Source organism: Berghia stephanieae, chromosome 2 (genome assembly GCF_034508935.2).
Source record: "Berghia stephanieae isolate SIO BIC M18660-M18661 chromosome 2, UCSD_Bste_1.3, whole genome shotgun sequence".
NCBI classification, from domain to species: domain Eukaryota; kingdom Metazoa; phylum Mollusca; class Gastropoda; order Nudibranchia; family Aeolidiidae; genus Berghia; species Berghia stephanieae.
In genome coordinates, this window is record NC_088361.1 from 49,186,920 (window position 1) to 49,207,494 (window position 20,575).

Here is a 20,575-nt window from a genome sequence, read left to right on the forward strand (position 1 = left end):
TTTTTGTTGTTGGCTGATGAAGGGTTTTGAGCCCGAAACGTTCCGTGTTTGGTATTTTGTTCTCTTTTGAAGCTGTTCTATTCATTTTTGTTTATTACTCTTTACAGTCCACAGCTTCTAGCAGCCTAGTATCACTTGGACAGAACAAAGTAATTTCATTCAAAGACAAAGACAAAAAGCAATTGGAAAACAGATATAGGGGTATAGAGCACACAGAAAGTGACCTCCCTGCCCACTATGGGAGGTCGGGAACGCCACTCAACATACAATGTAAACTCACCAGGCAATCATTATTCCATTGTCTGTACACAAATGCTGAGGAGGACAAACCAGGCGATAGCCGTACATGCCGCACACCTTCTGTAGACAAGTCCTGATGTACATGTTACTGGCAACACCACCCGACATCACCTGGTTGATAGAAAGGGAATCATTTGTAACCCAACACCTCAAAATGGTATTGTGTGCCGCTCGGCGCATAGTTGAGTCCTTGGAAAAGACTCTTTACTCTCATTCTCTCGCCTTACTCAGGTGTAAAATGAGTACCTAGCCGTTAACAGCGTTGTCTCTGTCCGGAAAAAAATTGCAATATCGCCTAACAGGCATCATGTCTCCTTCTATATGTTACTTGTTGCTGTTGGTCAAGGATCCCTTGTAAAGCGCTTTGAGCACGTTTAGTGGATATTGTGCTATATAAAAGCTCAATTTTTTTTTTTTAAATGAGAATAATTATAGTCATCATCATAGCTTGTCGCTCCAACACCAAACCCACTCCACAGCATCTGTGGAGCAGACTCTTAGGTCATGGTCAGTGCAGCTGGGCCCATCCTGGCATTCTCTAAGGATGTGTTCCATCGTCTGCTCTGGGCATCCACATACATGAGATAGCGTGGCTCAGTGGTATGGTCTTTGCTTCGTACCCGAGAGGTACAGAGTTCGACTACCTGCCGCGTTGTGTGGCCTTGAGCAAGTCACCTAGCCTTAGCTCACTTTGCGGGGCTGCACTGCGGCTGATGCCTGGGTTATTCCAGTCTTCCCTTGGAATAGACCCTAAAGAAAAATTTCCCCTTAGGGATGAATAAAGGGAATTTATTTATTTATTTATTTATTTATACACAAGCTAGTCTCAGTCAGCCCCCACTTTTTCATGTTTCCAGTTGTTCTCCCAATTTTTGCCCGTGCTCTGTTCAGTGTTACCCATTCATTCCTGGGGAGCTCAGTTCCACAGGACAGTTCTTCTCTCGGATCTTAAACAGCTTCATTTGTATGATTGTCCCACTCCCTCCATGTGGAAAGTCTGTATAAAGCTGCATGGTCAAGGTTGATGCTTTCTTCCATCAGGAAGCTCTTTCTCGACTTCAGTCTACTTGTCGTTGGGTTGTGGTCATGGAGAGGGTGCCTTATAGTAAAAATCCCTTTATTTATCCCCAAGGGGAAATCTGTCTTTGGGGTTTACTCATGGGAAAGACTGGAATGACCAGTAGATGGAGAGTGGCAAAGAAGCTCAAAACAATTTATTGGCTACAAAATATTTCACAGATTGAAGCTATTGTAAAGGAAGAAGTAGAATGAAGGGGAATCACTATAAAACATAACAGCCACGAAATTGTTCCCAGAGAGAACATATGATTATAAAGGAGGGGGATAGAAGAAGAATCAGTTAACAAAATAATAGCCCCAAAATCATTCAAAGATTGAAGCTGCTGTTTGTAAAGGAAGAAGGAGTGAAGGGGAATCACTAAAAACATACCAGCCATGAAATTCTCCTCAGAGAGAACCTGTTGTTATAAAGGAGGAAGATAGAAGAAGAATCACTTAACATATTGGCCATAAAATCCTTCACAGATTGAAACTGCGATTGTAAAGGAAGAAGAAGTAGAGTGAAGGGGAATCACTATAAAACATACCAGCCACGAAAATTTTCTCAGAGAGAATCTGTTGTTATAAAGGAGGAAGGTAGAAGAAGAATCACTATACAACATATTGGCCATAAAATCCTTCACAGATTGAAGCTATCGTTGTAAAGGAAGAAGTTGAGTGAAGGGGAATCACTATAAATATAAAACATATTAGCCACAAAATTGTTCCCAGAGAGAACATGTGATTATAAAGTAGGGGGATAGAAAAAGAATCACTTAATAACATATTGGCCACAAAATTTTTCACACATTAAAGCTGCCGTTGTAAAAGAAGAAGTAAAGTTAAGGGGAATCACTATAAAATATATCAAAGAGGAAGATAGAAGAAGAATCAGCTAATAACATATTGGCCACAAAATCCTTCATAGATTGAAGCTATTGTTGTAAAGGAAGAAGGAAAGCGAATGAGAATCACTTAAATACAAATCAGCCACAAAAATTCCGTCTATTAGAGATACTGTGGTTATAGGAAGAAGAAAAGGAATGAAGGAAGAAGAGGAATGAAGGAAGAAGAGGAATAAAGGAGGAAGATGTGTAAAGGAGGAAGGGGAATAAAGGAAGAAGAGGAATAAAATAAAAATAGAAAGGAAAATTGATTTCGATTTCTTACTAGAGTCTTGTTTTCAGCGATAAGTCCCTGGAGCTCTGTGAAGATGAAAGCTCTTTGTAACCGTCTGGCCAGATGATATGTGACGTTGTACTGGAACCAGGCACACAGGTCAGGGGCATTGGGAAGAACCTCCTCTTCTGGGATACCTGAAACAGGTGTACAGGAAGGAAAGGTATACAACAAGATCACAAACCTCCACGAAATAGAGAAAAAATAAATTCCCTTTATCAATCCCTGAAAAAGACCACCCCAAAAAAAGCAGGCGAGGAAGACTTGATATTTTGGGATGGTTTTTTTTTCTTGTTTTTTTTTTTTTTGTAGTTTTCTTTCTTGCTTTGTCTGGTACCATTTATATGGGACAGCGTGGCTCAGTGGTATTGTCTTTGCTTCGTACCCGAAAGGTACAGAGGTCGACAACCCGCCGCGTTGTGTGGCCTTGAGCAAGTCACCTTGCCCTAGCTCACTTTGCGGCGCTGCACTGCGACTGACGCCTGGGTTATTCTTCCCTTGGAATGGATCATAAAGAAAAATTTCCCCTTAAGGATAAACAAAAAGAATTTAGATATTTTATTTATTTACTTATTTATTATTATACACACTTGTTCAGATCTTTATCTTACACCAGTGCCTGCTGACTAATTTCTCAATTTGATATTTTATTAAACCCAAAGGGGAAATTTGTCTCTAGGGTCTATTCCAAGGGATGGCAAATAACCCAGGCATCAGATGCAGTGAAGAGCCGCAAATTGAGCTAAAGGTAAGTGACTTGCTCAACCTTTCGCGTATGAAACAAGAACCGAGAAGTTGAGCCACGATCGCCTCTAAAAAAAATCATGACATGACATTTTGTTTTTGTTTTTAGGGGTTTTACAGCACAAGTGACACCATTAGGTCATTTCAGTGCTAGTAACAAGGAAGATGATAGAGGAGTCCCACTGAGCGGCGTATAGTTGAGTCCTTGGAAAAGGCTCTTTATTCACATTCTCTCACCGTTAACAGGTGTAAAATGAGTACCTGGTCGTCAACAGCGTTGTCACTGTCCAAACAATTGTAACATAGCCTAACAGGCATCATGTTTTGTCATTCATGTTAAATGCTGCTGTTGGCTAGAGACCTCTTGTAAAGTGCTTTACAAAGGGTCCATATCCAACAGTAACACTTAACATGTAGGATGCCGAGATATGTTGCCTTTAAGGCGATATTCCCTTTTTTTTCCTAACATAGACAAAGCTGTTAATGGCCATGTACTCATTTTACACCTAAGCATGGTGAGAGTGAGAAAATGTGAGTAAAAAGCATTTTCCAACTATGCACCACTATGAGCGGAACTCGAAACCTTCCAATCCAAAGGCAAGTGTAATACCAATTGACCACATAGCCGCACTCTACCTTTGACTGTCTCCCTCAACCTAAGAATCCCCACAGAAGCTCATACCTTGTCTTTCATATTCAGCTAGGATCATCCTTAGGGCCGCAATCTTCAGACCAGTGAATGAAAAGTTACAGTTGGCTCTGCTTGTCATCACGTGGACAGGTGGGAAGGAATCGGGGTCGCCACGTTCGGCCATTCTTTCTACAGCAGCTCCTCCACAAACAGATTTGAGATCAGGAATTGTATTTAGCTTTAGTTCGCGAGCTGTCTGTGGAACAACAATACAATTGTTTGTCTTATAGATAGACAGGTGAATGTTTTTATTTATTTAGATCATTTTTCCCCCCCCCCCCCCACCCCCCTTCCATGCCTGCCTGCCTTCCTTCCTACCTTCCTTCCTTCATATTCATTCCCTCATTCATGCCTGCCTTCATTCATTCATTCATTCATTCATTCATTCATTCATTCATTCATTCATTCATTCATGCATTCATTCATTCAAGCATTTATCTATTTTATTTATAAATGTATGTATTTATTTATTCATTTATTTATTTGTCTATCTATTCATTTATTTATTTATTTATTTATTTATTTGTGTATCTATTAATTAATTAATTAATTTATTTATTTATTTATTTATTTGTGTATCTAGTCATTTATTTATAAATTCATCTGTTTTTTAATTCTCTTTTTTTTTTTTCTTTTTGGCTTTGTTTTATTATTGATTTTACCTGTTTTGATTTGTTAATTGGAAATTCTATGTTATTGTATGTTTTATATTGTCAATTACCTAAAAATAAACCTTTGAAATTGAAATAGAAATAACAGAGAAGTAGTCCTTATCCCAGTTTCTGTGGCATGAACGGACAATAGCAATTGCTTGTTATTCATTGAATGGGATGCTAGTCTATTGCAAATGAGAAAAGTGAGTGGAGCAGGCACTTATGTTGGTAACAACAAGATATGAAGTGAATAGAAAAGTGCCAGAAGACAATAGAGAATAAAAATTTTTTTTCGCGGCGGTGGTGGGGTTTGAACCTGCGACCTTATTGGTACGACAACTCCGCCTGGCAGGTGAGAGCGTGGCTCTACCGTGTGAGCTATCCAAGAACACAAAAATATTCGTTTCAAACTCAAAGTCATTACTAGATCCCTCTCTCACCCACTTCTTGAGACCGCCGATTCGTTCGTACACCACCATCGCGAATAATTTTGACCAGCAGTTAAGCTTAATAGCCAATATTCTCAACACAAACATATAACATAGAAACGATTGAGACATTGAGTATGCTCCGGTGTATGGGGTGAATTTTTAATTCAGAAAAGTGAGTGGAGCAGGCACTTATGTTGGTAACAACAAGATATGAAGTGAATAGAAAAGTGCCAGAAGACAATAGAGAATAAAAAATTTTTTTCGCGGCGGTGGTGGGGTTTGAACCTGCGACCTTATTGGTACGACAACTCCGCCTGGCAGGTGAGAGCGTGGCTCTACCGTGTGAGCTATCCACGAACACAAAAATATTCGTTTCAAACTCAAAGTCATTACTAGATCCCTCTCTCACCCACTTCTTGAGACCGCCGATTCGTTCGTACACCACCATCGCGAATAATTTTGACCAGCAGTTAAGCTTAATAGCCAATATTCTCAACACAAACATATAACATAGAAACGATTGAGACATTGAGTATGCTCCGGTGTATGGGGTGAATTTTTAATTCAGAAAAGTGAGTGGAGCAGGCACTTATGTTGGTAACAACAAGATATGAAGTGAATAGAAAAGTGCCAGAAGACAATAGAGAATAAAAATTTTTTTTCGCGGCGGTGGTGGGGTTTGAACCTGCGACCTTATTGGTACGACAACTCCGCCTGGCAGGTGAGAGCGTGGCTCTACCGTGTGAGCTATCCACGAACACAAAAATATTCGTTTCAAACTCAAAGTCATTACTAGATCCCTCTCTCACCCACTTCTTGAGACCGCCGATTCGTTCGTACACCACCATCGCGAATAATTTTGACCAGCAGTTAAGCTTAATAGCCAATATTCTCCACACAAACATATAACATAGAAACGAAAAAAATTTTTTATTCTCTATTGTCTTCTGGCACTTTTCTATTCACTTCATATCTTGTAGTCTATTGCAAAGTACTTTCCACCAGATCTAACAGAATCAGCTACCAAAATCAATGCTGGGAGGAAAGGGGATAGATTTCAGGCCCTTTACATGTAAAGCAAGTGCTCTACCAACTAAGCTATTGGGACTCCAAATATGCATTAGAAAAAATAAGAATAATTAAAATACAACAGCACTTTAGTTATAAACAGTCCATTCCGGATAATCGCAACTCGGCTAAATGCAACTTTTGGTTAATCACAAAATTTCCCACGAAACAGAATTAATTATATATAACCGTCACTGGTTAATTGCAACAAACTTTGGTTAATTGCAACAAATATTCAACCTCAAAAATGGGCAAATTCAAGAAAGCAATCGAACAAAATATTGGGATTAAATTTCATTATGGGTGAAATCGTGACATGTTGATGAATTGAGAGTAAGCGGGATTTAATGCTGGTGTAGTGAGTCACCACTCTATTTGAGACAAAAGAGGGCGGGGCTTTGCAGTATGGGTTTGTGATGTCATCTGTGACTATTAAATAGGAGGCGAAGGGGGTGGGTTTCGTCTTGACAACTGGTAGATAATGACAGTTGTAAAGAGAGACTGAGTGATATCCTCTGTTTTGGGCTTGACAACAGTGCATTGTGACCAACAGGTTTGGTGAGAGCTTATTGTCTTTCATCACGGCTAATCTCTTAGTCTCTCACAAATGCTGAGAGTAAAAGAGTAAAAGTTAATCCACTCCGAGTAAGATGTCGGTTTGCATCAAAACTGCTTTTGCTTGTCAAAATCAATCAGGGCTGCCATATGGTTTTTATTTCAATCAAATTGCTCAGTCTGCGGTGGCCTAAGAACAATGTTTACAACAACTGGTTTGAGTTTACCTTTATGTGTAAAATGTTGCAATAGTGGACAGGAAACTCAACTTCAGTTAATTGCAACTTCGGTTAATTGCAACATTTTCGTTGATCCCAAGGTGTTGCGATTATCCAGAGTGGACTGTACCTGATAATGCTAAAAATCAAGACCATAGAGTCAAGTCTTCCTCATAGAATCTAGTTACAGAAAACTTACTAATTGACTGATGCAGCTATGAATAACAATGTGAAATTGAATGTCAGATTCAACTGAATATACGAAAACAGAATAAAATTGACGTTTCAGGTTTCCCCTTTATCAACAAAACAGGATGAATGAAACACTACAGACGAATGAGATAATGTGGTAGAGGGATTGTTAAGATGTTAAGTTTATTCATCTTAACAACGCCACTACCACATTATCTCATTCATCTGTAGTGTTTCATTTATCCTATTTTGTTGATAAAGGGGAAACCCAAAACGTCCACATTATCTGTTTTCGTATTTTAAATTGAAACTTACATTCAATTTCACATTGTTATTTATTTCCTCAAGCTTCGAGCAGCAACATTTACATTAATGCGGCTATGTGGTCTTGTGGTAGAACACACGCCTCCAGATCGGAAGTTCTTCGTTTTGAGTCCCACTCAGAACAGCAATAGCTGACTTAGTCCCATGGAAAAGGCTCTTTAGTTACATTCTCTCACCATACTCTGATGTAAAATGAGTATGTCTCTATCGAAAAAAAAATTGTACTATCACCACAAGTGTCATGTCTCATCCTGCATGTTAAGTGTTGCTGTCGGCTAGGGACCCTTTGTAAAGCGCTTTGAGCATGTTTAGTGGATATTGCTCTATATAAATGCTCATGTTTGTTTTGTTTTTGTTTTTTTAATGTTCAACTCTTTAAAATGCACATAATTGCCAACATCAAGGAAACACTCTTTGATTTGATTTTTTTCACGTTTCAGCATCTGCTGTCCTTCAGCTTAATACCAGAATAACTCTCTCCCTACTGGCCATTTCAAGAATTTTTCAGAAAGGTCATACCGACCAAAAACAAAACCAATTTTTTTTTGTTTTCCAACAGATACAATGCTGTTAACAGCCAGATACTCGTTTTACAGTAAAATGAGAGAATGTGGGTAAAGAGTCTTTTCCGAGGACTAAACAATGCACAACACAGAATGGGACTCAAACCCGGGACCTTCCAATCCAAAGGCGAGTGTCATACCACTAGACCACATATCCGCATTGATTGAGAGAGTGAGTGGCATTTGTTTTCACCACCAACCTTATCAAAGGCCTCCCCTGGGGCCACGTCTTGGGTCGTGCCCAACATCTGAAAGTCCTCCACCCCTCTGGCCAAGGCCAACAGGCAATGGCCTCCACTCGTCAGCAGCACCAGAAAGGGAAATGGTATGCTGAAAAAAACCCACAAAAAAACTAAATGTGCTCAAAGCACTTTACAAAGGGTCCCTAGCCAACAGCAACACTTAACATGTAGAACAAGACATAACGCCTGTTAGGCGATATTACATTTTTCCCCGACAGAGACGACGCTGTTACGCCATGTTCTCATTATACACCTGAGTATGGTGAGAGAAAGTGAGTAAAGAGCCTTTTCCAAGGACTAAACTATGCGCCGAGCGAGGCTCGAACCCAGGACCTTCCAATCCAAAAGCGAGTGTCATACCACAAGACCACATAGCCACACGACAGATTTTGAAATATGAGGTGATGTTTGTTTGTCTTTAACTGGTTAGCTGCCAGTATCTGGAAAAACTCGTATTAAAAAATTTGGCTAGAAAACTCGTCCTCAAAATAACAGTCGATATAAATGACCCTCATTTAACTGCTAGTGTCTGGAAAAACTTGTATTAAAAAATTTAGCTAGAAAACTCGTCCTTAAAATATCAATCGATTTAAGTGACCCTCATTAAACTGCCAGTATCTGGGAAAACTCGTATTAAAAAATTTGGCTAGAAAACTCGTCCTCGTAAAATATCAATCGATTTAAATGACCCTCATCTTTAAAAAAACCTCTCAAACCTGGGACTTCTTGTATTAACATTCAATTTGACCAGTATTAAGTGAACAGCTTAATGATAACTCAAAAAAAAAGGGTGGCTGCCTTATACAAAAATCCAACAGTAATGTCTTTTAAACTAATTTTTTTTTACTTATCCAACAAATTTCCCCAATGCTTGTTGACTAACAAAAGAGTGACAATGGAGAGGCTTCAGATGGGAACAATACATCAATGGACGTTTTGGGCACAAACCCTTCGTCAGCACAACAATAAACAAATTCATTCACATTTCACTCATTCTCCAACAGCCATTGAGTACAGACAATAAAAGTTATATTGCATTTTATTTTATTTGTTTTCCACGTTAATTTGTTTATTGTGCTGATGAAGGGTTTGTACGTAAAACGTCCATTGTCTATATTGTTCCATCCAAAGCCTCTCCATTTTCACTCTTTCGTTAGTATTTTCACGAACCCAGGCTTCAGGCCGCCCCTATCGTTCTCTACAAGCCTAAAATAAAAACACTGACCTAGAAATCATCCTAGCTGTCAAAGAATGGGCCTCCATGTGATGTATTGGGATGAGTTGTTTACTGAGGAAACACAAATAATTTTTATTTTTTCATATCAGTTGGACAAAAATACTTTTATTTTTTAAAATGACGCCCTTTCGCAACAGCATCATTAGATACCATCGCCTAGGCATTTGAAGAAGGAATAAAGATAAACTATCAAACATAATGTTACTTATGTTATTGAGTAATAATGGTGTAAGTATGTGTGTGTGTATGTTCGTGTATGAATGTAAATGTATCTGTCTGTGAGTTTGTGTGCATGTGCATGTGTTTGTTTCTTCATATGTATTCTCAAAATTGTCAAAGAATGAATGTTTGAATGATAATTAATATTGTAAAGCGCCGCTGAGCACTTATGTGGAAGTTGAGCGCTATATAAATAACTTATTACTATTATTATTATTATTATTATTATTATTATTATTATTATTATTATTATTATTATTATTATTATTATTATTATTATTATTATTATTATTATTATTATTATTATTATCATTATTATGATGTCTGATGTCAACAGGAATAACCCAAGTTGTCAAATACTGAATTATTATTAATAAATAATCTTTTTTTTAAAAAACACAGAGAAAAAAAAAACAAATAAAAAAAAGGCAAGAAAACAAAAACAAAAACATAAACAGCAAAACAAAGCTATAGAAATGAGTTCACTGATCTAGAAACTGTCAGGAATAGATAAACAAAAATTTAACCTCTTGTCCATTCATAAATAATTTTTTTCTAAACAATCCTGAACTGAATGTAAAACAAACTGTTTACAGCTACAAACTGGAAACATTTGACAATTTCCCTCACCGAAAATTAGGTGGTTGATTTATTAAGTTGTTGATAATAACAATATCAAGGAAGCAAACCGTCTGTTTGAGTTTGATGACAAAATACAAGTTTTATAGCAGAGCTGGTTAACTTCCTCCTTTTCAACAAAACAATAATGACTGTCATACGATACACATACAATATATATATATATATATATATATATATATATATATATATATATATATATATATATATATATATATATATGTATGTATATATATATAAATGTAAACAAGCTTACCTGGTGATATGAGCCAGTTTTTGAGCGTGTTCCAGCCCAACACGCAAAGACATGACAAGTCCAGGTTTAACAGTGACAGCGATACCATCAACATCCTGTGTATTTAATAACAAAAGGTTTTGCTTTACCTTGCAGTGACAGAACGTTCTAGTCATTTCCACGCACTGGATTATAAACAAAACCGAATTGTTGAAAAGCACCTTCCAGTTGTTAATAATTTTTTAATAACATGTCCAATGATATTCCTCGACTCTAATGTGACAATTAGGAAGTGCAAGTTAAAATTGTAGCAGACTTTGTTAAGTTATGGCTTTATTATATATGTTGTTTTTTTTTTCACTTCTATTTGTTTTTTGTTTTGTTTGTTTTTTCTTTAAATTCTTTTTTTTTTTTTGGATTTTTTCTTTTCTTTTAAAATTATTTCTAATGACATCAATGATCAATTCATAATAATTTTATAATAATAATAATAATAATAATAATAATAATAATAATAATAATAATAATAATAATAATAATAATAATAATAATAATAATAATAATAATAAAAATATAATAATAATAATAATAATAATAATAATAATAATAATAATAATAATAATAATAATAATAATAATAATAATAATAATACAGTCAAAGCCAATATTGGGGAAGCAACTTAATTGGGACGATTCCTAAGGGAACGGAATTTTTTAAATATAAAAAGTCATACCTTTTTCAATTCACAGATGCTTAATTGAGACAGCCAGCCGAGTAATGGGGACAAAATTTGACAATTCAATGGGGTGTGAACAAAAGAATTTACCTGTATCCCCTATTAATGTCTATTGCAGAGAGATACAATTTTAAAAAGAAAGAAAGAAAGAAAGACAAAAAGAAGAAAAGAGGATTATAAATGAACAAATTTTATTGATAGATAGACAGACAGACAGACAGATAGATAAATAGGTAGATAGATAGATAGATAGATAGATAGATAGATAGATAGATAGATAGATAGATAGATGGATGGATAGATGGATAGATAAATAGATTATTAATAGACAAATAAATAAATAAATTATAGATTAAAAAATAGATAAATAAATATATTGACAAATAAATAAATGAATAAGAAAATATTGAATTAATTTAATCATGTAATAATACCAATTTTGTCCTAAGAGTGCTGTTGATGAGAGCAATGGAGCAAATTATTATTAATATGTTTACATTGTAGTTTAGTCTACATCGATGTTCCAGGCCTGTATGGCTATCATCAGGATTTTGCAGAAAGTATAGTAGAACTGTCAACAACAAAATTAACTCTTTCAGCGCTGAGGCTATATTCGCATTTCCGTCACAAAATGGCTGACACCTGATTGAGGCAGCATGAGAATGACAAGCTAAGACAAAGTGACATTCGATTTCGGGGCATGTCAATTAAAATACCCCCTAGGGCCAACTGAATGTTTTGATGATACCATTGGTTCAATTTATAGTACTTTTGTAGAAAGTAGGATTGGAGTACATTCTTGTTGTTTTTGCCTTTCAAGACTGGCCGCACTGTAGAACAGATTCTGCTCTGGCCGCACAGTGTGGCCAATGGCGCTGAAAGAGGTAACCTACTACATGTTCCACAAAGCCCTGGTGATGACCATACAGGATTGAAACGTCAACATAGACTACAATATCGTGGTAAATGTCTTAATAATAATTTGCTCCATTCCTGTTATAAAAAGTACTCTGAGTAACATATTTATCCTTACATGATTGAATTAATCAAATCTTTATGTATAAATATATTGATTTGCGTATTATTAATATCATAATAAGAAAGAAAGAAAGAAAGAAAGAAAGCAAGAAAGAAAGAAAGCAAGAAAGAAAGAAAGAAAGAAAGAAAGAAAGAAAGAAAGAAAGAAAGAAAGAAAGAAAGAAAGAAAGAAAGAAAGAAATACAGTATAAAAATACAAAGATGAAAAAATAAATTTGTCCAATTAATAAAACAATTAACATTGCAATGTCAGACAAAACCATTGAAAAAATTAAAGATCACTGCCAAAGTACTAGCATTTTACAGTTGCCAATGTAATCAACAATGACGTACCATCAAATCAACTCTTGCATTTCTTAAAGCTTCTTGTACAACACTCTCTATCTTGTCTGCATGAATCTCCTTGGCAACATTGGGGATGATTCCTCCGGTTCTTCAGGATGAAGAGATAGGGAAATATTATATAATGAACCTGCTGATGCAGCGGCTACTACTACTACTACTACTACTACTACTACTACTACTACTACTACTACTACTACTACTACTACTACTACTACTACGACTACTACTACTACTGCTACTACTACTACTACTGCTGCTACTACTGCTATTACTACTACTACTACTACTACTACTACCACTACTACAATTATTATTATTATTATTATTATTATTAATCATCACCATCATCATCATCATCATCATTATTATCATTATAATTATTATCAACATCATCATCGTCATCATTATAATTATCATTATTTTATCATCATTGGTATTATCATCATTATTAATTATTATTATTATCACCATCATCATCATTATTATCATTATTATAATTATTATTATTAATACTATTATCACCATTATTGTCATTATCATCATTATTATTATAATTATTATTATTATTATTATTATTATTATATTATTATTATTATTATTATTATTATTATTATTATTATTATTATTAATACTATTATCACCATTATTGTCATTATCATCATTACTGCAATACTACTATATTCCACCTAGGGCCAGTTTAATCCTGAGATCATTCTTACAAAACGAACAAAAAATACTTTTAAGATGTTTTTAAAGATGGAACAATTACGTTTGCCAAAGACAGGCCACCAGGTAAGTCTTTTGCACAGAATGCCCCCCCCCCCCCTCTCTCTCTCTCTCTCTCTTATTCTCTCTGTGTGGTGTACATGGGCATGTGCGAGTCTCTCTCTCTCTCTCTCTCTCTCTCTCTCTCTCTCTCTCTCTCTCTCTCTCTCTCTCTCTCTCTTTCTTTCTCTCTCTCTCTCTGTTTGTGTGTGTGTGTGTGTGTGTGTGTGTATGTGTGTGTGTGTGTGTGCGTTTCTCTTAGCTAGGGGAATTAGGGTAAAATTGTGCAAATTAGTGATGAAAGCACCAAATTTGGTACAAAGTAACTTGAGACCACTATTAATCGATATTGATATAGAACCACATTGAGAAATTCCTCTAACAGTGTAAAATAGGGAGATGAAAATCCGCCTATATGAGCTATATTAAAACAAAGGGACGTAATCCATGAAATATTTGTTGACAATTCAGCGCTTTAAAAATATATTATTTTTAGCCCGTGTAAGCGGTTGATTATTTTGGCTTAGATAATTATCATTGTTAAAAATGTGCCTATAAGTGATATAGGACCGTATGGGACGGTAGTATAGCTTTATTATGAGGACTGGAAGGGGGTGGTTGGAGAGGAGGAGATGGTGCTGGTATTAGTTTTACTTGTGTTGTGTTGGTCGTCATCGTGGTGAAGATGATGGTGGAAGTGATGTTGGTGATAATGATGATGATGATGAGGTGATTGTGGTGATAATAGTAGTGATTATGGTGATGATGTTGATGGGGTGGTGGTGGTGGTGATCTTGGTAGTGATGATGATGATGATGATGATGATGATGATGATGATGATGATGATGATGATGATGAAGACGATGATGATCAGGATGATGTTGATGATGATGTTGTGGTGGTGGTGATGGTAGTGGTAGTGATGATGATGATGATGATGATGATGATGAGGTGATTATGGAGATAGTAGTATTGATAATGGTGGTAGGGATGATGATGAGGTGGTGGTGATCGTGGTAGCGGTGATGATGACGATGATGGTGATGATGATGATGATGATGATGATGATGATGACGATGATAATGATGATGATGATGAGTATGGTGATGATGAGGTGGTGGTGGTGATAGTGGTAGTGATTATGGTGATGTTGGTAACTATTAATTTCGAAAATGAAAGACTTTCTTGGCGAAGTATATTAACAATTTTAGATGATTAGGATCCAACAAAAATCATATTTATTAGACAAATGTCTGTGGAACACATTTTTCTTCGGAGGCTTGAGAGAATTCAACAGCAGCCTTTTCTAGTTTATCCTGATCTCTTTGAATTATTTTAACGGCGAAAGATAAGCCAATACTTCGTTGTCAGCTCTTTCCATGGCAGTGTGTTCAAGAAAACCATATGTTGTCTTATTGAAAGCTAAAAATGTTTCCTTTCCTGAGGTTAGTCTGGTAGGACCGGCTGGAGTCTGTCTCTGAACCTGATTGGGTGAACATACGACTGGGTGCAACCTCATTCACAGCATTCTTTGCTATACATCTTGATTAATTCTGGCAATTTATGGACTCTCTCTCTCTCTCTCTCTCTCTCTCTCTCTCTCTCTCTCTCTCTCTCTCTCTCTCTCTCTCTCTCTCCCTCTCTCTTTGCTCTGTTCTATACTTTAATGTTTTATATATAGCATGGCTCCAAAAAGGAGCGCTTTTGTGAAACCCAACGAATAACAACTTGCAACAACCTAACAGAAAACATTAATAAAACAACTCCAAACAGATGCTATTTTATTAGACTTTAGTAAATCATTTGATAAAGTCAATTACCATACTCTGGCTATTAAACTGCGGAGATATGGAATCGTGAGTAACACACACGACTGGATAATGGATTTTCTCACTAATCGTAAACAACTGAAAGAGCAATGTATGACTCAGCTCCAGTACTACAGGTGTGTCCCTGGGTACCGTACTGGGTCCCCTCTTGTTCCTTATCTACATCAATGATTTGCCTGAAAGATTGTCGCTAGGAACTCAACTGAGACTATTTCCGGATGACAGCCTTTTGTACAGACCAATAAGGCATAAGAAAGATTCTGAAATTCTTCATCGGGAGCTTGGTTCCAGAAAATTACCAACAAAAGAAAGATAATACACAACACACAACACACTAGCAAGGTATCTCGGAGTAACGATAAACAATCGCCTGACCTGGAAAGACCACATTGCAAACATACACAGGAAGGCAAACTCCACTCTGGGATTCTTGAGAAGAAACCTCTTCGGCTACAAGGTAACCATAAAAGAGAAATGCTATAAAGTTTATGTTAGACCAACACTCGAGTAAAGCGGTAAGGTATGGGATCCCGATCAAACATCCGAAATTTGGTAAATAGAATCAATCCAAAAAAAAAAGCTATAAAATTCGTTCAACAAAATCCTCAAACAAATCAAAGTCATATATAACACCCCATTTGGAACCATTGAAGGAAAGGAGAGAGAAGAACAAACTAATAAATGTATTTTACAAAGGTCAGAAAAACCAGGTCAGGTGTCATTACATGGCCTCCAACAGAACAAGAGGAAACCTGGCAAATTTATGTTGCCACAATCTGGAGTGGACTACCATCTTCACTCGTTTCTGCCTTCAACTATACGACTTAGGAACAATTTGGATAACCCCCAGTAAAACAATTGGGTAAGCTGCTGCTGAGCCTTCCATGAGGAAGTTTCAGCTTGAGGAGGAAGAGGAAGAAGAAGAAACAATTTCAGCAACAGCAAAACTAGTACTTTGTTTGTTTTGGTAATATTCAGCATTTTTTGATGTTCATAAAACGGACATGACAAATCTTCTGATAATGAACTCCTTGTGCAATCAAATCGCTATTTGAGAATATTGAGAGAATCTGGACATCGTTTATAATTTCTGCAGCTCGCGGATATTTTCGTTCATGTCTTTTTTCATTATTGAATGGAGGGAAGCTTCATCTTATTGTTGCAAAGCATACAATGTGTCCTATTTCTTGTGATAATGGCATCTGAGGGAAAACGCATATTCTGCCTCCTTGGACAATTGGATTTAAGAGATTGTCTAGATCGGGACAATTTGACAAGTTTTCTTGTGATTTCTCATTTTTCACAGCGAGCCTTCTGATTTTTTGTGGCCGTATATCAAGAGCGACAGAATTTGTGCCATTTGGTATCGTTTTGCTTCAGGATCTCCAGTGTATCCTCAGATCGGTCTTCAACAGACAAATCTAGCTTGCCACTATCATTTGCTAATCCGTTAAAAGTCTTAACACCATAGCTGGTAGAACGCGACGCTTCAAAAGTCACGTACCATTGGCCACAATATTTACGCTTTGACAGAGCTGGGCATTCTATTTTTTTTTTTACCTCTTGACAAATTAAGGGCCATTCCATGTCAAGTGGACCAAATTTTCGGAAATTGGGAACCACACCCCTTTTGATTTTCCTCAAACTTGGCTCAATATAAGATACTTATGAGACATGAAGAAAACCAAATTTTCAGTTCAGAATATGGATATTTGAAATTTTTACAATTTTTTGAAATTTTGTCTCAACACGAGTGAAAATCAAATTTGCTTGTGGGTCCATTTTTGAGAGGCTATAACTTTTTTATTAATCAAGCTAATTCTGTCAAATTTGGTTATCCTGTACAACTTTTAGCATAGATTACAATTATTTGAAGGAAAATGAAAATATCTATCAACTTTTGGAGTTATCTTCCCTTGAATATGGCTCCCCATGCTGTTCGGCAAAAAAATGAATTTTTTCAATATTTTTTTTCATGACTTTAATGTTTCATTTTTGGTCATTGATGATTTGTATCTCAATAAATAACATATGGTCCAACATAATATAGCAAAATTATGGGTCTAGTACTACAAATTTTCGAACAATAACGCATAGCGTACTGCGACGTGCACCAAAATCGCAAATTTTTGTCAACTTCAAGGCTCAAAACGGTCAAAGATGTCGGCTGGGATTTTTTTCAAAATTTGATATATTGTGCAGATACATTATTTCTATAAGCACATGGAAGCTTTCCTTGTATTTTGAGGTGCTTCATGGTAAAAATCACATGCAAAGAACCTAAGTATATCAAGCTTAATTTACAAAGGGGGATAACTCAAAAAATTATTTAAACCCCCAAAATCGACTTATATTACATTACACAGATAACAAACAAAGCTTAAAATATTTGGCTTATGACAAACTCTTAACAGATAATAAATTCAATGCTTTCAGTTTATCTATTTTTGAAAAAAGTGCGAAATAATGCATCAACAGTTCAATAATTGTAGACTACACACCCATTCAGATATATCAGGGTGGCATGAATGAAAAAAAAATATCCAGCTCCTTTAGATTTATCATTTTGTGTGTTGGAATGTTCTCCAGTTAAAAATAGCTTGTGAAAAAAGTGAGAAAGTTAAAAAAGGAGAAAGGACTTTTGAAGAACCCGATTCTAAAAGAGGTAACAGAATAGCAGATGAGATTAAAGAAAAGGTAATTGAATTTTTATAACAATGATGAATATTCGCGGCTGTGTCCTGGAAAGAAAGACTATGTTTCAGTCACAATTGATGGTGAAAAGACTAAAGTGCAAAAGCGTTTGATACTTTAAAATTTGAATGAACTGCATACGGAATCTTTTAAAAAGTACCCTCAATAACTCAGTATAATATTGGTTGATCAAAATTCTGTGAACTTAGGCCCAAATGGTATATTACTGTAGGACCAAAAGGAAGGCATTCAGCCTTTGTTATTGAAATGCATCAAAATTCAAAACTAATCATATTAGCTGTTCCTGGGAATATCACTAATCTGAATAATTACGTAAAATAGTGTATAACATTGAAAATCCAGAATGTATGCTTCATCTTTGTGAAAAATGTCCTGGAGCATTTCTTAATAATCTCTTTTCTCAAAATGATCTTGATCTCTGTGATATGCTTACATTCAAACAGTGGTGCATACTGACAGAGCTGCTTTATTAATACTGGAAGATACTGTTGAAAATATTACTGAAAAAATATTTAAAACAATTCATGACCTTACACCACATCGTTTTATTGCAAAGTCTCAAGCTGCATGTCTAAACCATGTGAAAGACAACCTGAGTGATAATACCGTAGCCATCGTTCTATTAGATTTTGCTGAAAGTTATTCTTTTATCATTCAAGATCTGTCCAGGGACATCATCAGGACAATACACAATCGACACCTAATACTTTTGTTCTATTACAAGGAGAATGGAAAATTAAATCACATTAGTTTTTGGATCGTTAGTCTATATATCACATAACATTGCAACAGTGCACACATTTATAAGACAGATGGTGGGACATTTCAAGTCATCTCTCCCTAAAGTGATATACTTCAGTGATGGAGCAGCATCACAATATAAAAACTACAAAAATTTTCAATCCTATGTCATCATCATGAAGATTTTGGATTTCATGCGGAATGTCACGTTTGCAACAATCCATGGGGAAATCACCCAGTGATCAAATTAGGGAAACTGTGAAACAGTTAGCACCTTGAACAAGTCTACAAGCTCTATATGACAACCAGATCTTATGCCCAAAACAACTTTATGAATGGTGCTCTAGCAACATACATGACATAAGATTATCTTATGAGACTTCTGAAGAAGTGGAGGCAAATTCTATAACCCCAATACAAGTTTTGAATCAGCACAGAGAATTTTTGGAACGCAGTCATCATTGTTGTTTTAGACCAATATCTATTTAAAAAACTATCTTTTAGTAGAATTTCTGTGGACCATGGCACGAGCAATTCATTTCTTGATATGAGTATGAGTGAAGATGTCAACCAAATTTCTTTTCGAGTAGGCATGTATATAGCAGTGATTTATGATCAGGAATGAAAGTGGAATATAGTAACTGTAGTTGACCTGACTTACTTGACTTAGATGCCTTTCGCGTCTCGACCGAAAGATCGGGTCGCCTTGGCTGTTTCCAGTATTTCCTGTGTGAGATGTCTCCAATATTGCCGGTCCTCTGCTAGGGTTCTCAGATTTTCAAGGTCCCCTGCCGTTATGAGACTAATGCTTTGTCCAAGTGTTGTGAGGTTTTTGTTTAGGATCACAGGGAGTGTTGTGATCGGTCTTCCTCTGAAAAGGTTCCCGTGTTTTTGGAAGTATCCCGACATGGCTTGGTTAGCTGGTATGTTTTTGTCCCTGCGTAGTATGTGACCGAAAAGTTGCCATCGTTGTTGTAAAATGTCAAGGGAGATTGGTCTTTCTTTTGTGATCTTATAGAGTGATTCATTTGAGATCTTTTTTGGGTATTTGATGTCCAGTACCCTTCTTAGCTGTGTGCGATGGAAGGCATCCAGATGTTCTTCTTCGGATTTTGTCAACGCCCAAGTGACGCAGTTATACAGAAGTACCGGTTTTACAAGAGCATGGTACAGTTTCAGTTTTGTTTTTCTCTTTATTTTGTCACCTCTAATCCATACATTGGTGGGTTTACTGAGTGCGGCGTTTGATAGCTGTTTTCTTCTTTGTACATCCTCGGTGTCTCCAATTAGTGAGCCGACTTTCTTTGTTCTTTTCCATTCCTCTTTGTTCCTCGATATTGTTGTAAATTCGGTTTTATTGGCATTGACTTGGAGGTTATATTTCATGAGGGTATTTTGTATGATGTCTATATTTGCTGGTGTTGATCCAATAAAATCGACATCATCTGCATAGGCGATTTCTCTAGGGATTGCATTCTCAATATGAGTCGTTGGTTTTGGAATGACTTTTCGAACTTCTTTCAGAGCGTGTTCTAAGTATATTGTGAACAGAATCGGGCTCAGACTATCTCCTTGGGGGGTCCCGATGTTACTTTCGAACTGCGTCTGTTTTGTGGCCCCGTATATCCTTGGTTGTATCTTTGTGTTGCTGAGGAGAAATCGGATTATTCGGAGCTCGTCTTCGTCTACTATTTCTGTTAATATCTCCAAAAGTTTTCCTCTGTCGATCGTATCAAAGGCTGCGGACATATCGATTCCGGTTATTGTTATGGATATGTTTTCTTTGAGTGCCTTTGCTGCCAACCATTTATGTGTCCATACAACGTCCGATGTGCTTCGGTCTTGGCGAAACCCGCT

At 36.4% G+C, this 20,575-nt stretch overlaps 1 protein-coding gene across 2 annotated transcripts in view; it reads right to left on the reverse strand.

Annotated features, from left to right (window-relative positions):
* The window catches only part of LOC144965072 (tRNA N6-adenosine threonylcarbamoyltransferase, mitochondrial-like), a 52,577-nt gene that overhangs the window by 27,811 nt on the left and 4,191 nt on the right, over window positions 1-20,575 (reverse strand). For both annotated transcript variants that reach the window (XR_013643967.1, XM_078899972.1), the window contains exons 2-8: window positions 12,657-12,756; window positions 10,571-10,665; window positions 9,445-9,507; window positions 8,178-8,307; window positions 3,965-4,169; window positions 2,530-2,675; window positions 281-411 (exon numbers count right to left, since the gene is read on the reverse strand). Coding sequence is in view for 1 of the 2 variants with exons in the window: in XM_078899972.1 (XP_078756098.1) it covers window positions 281-411; window positions 2,530-2,675; window positions 3,965-4,169; window positions 8,178-8,307; window positions 9,445-9,507; window positions 10,571-10,665; window positions 12,657-12,756 (870 nt within the window). In the remaining variant the exon portion in view is untranslated. The remainder of the gene's footprint in view (window positions 1-280; window positions 412-2,529; window positions 2,676-3,964; window positions 4,170-8,177; window positions 8,308-9,444; window positions 9,508-10,570; window positions 10,666-12,656; window positions 12,757-20,575) is intronic.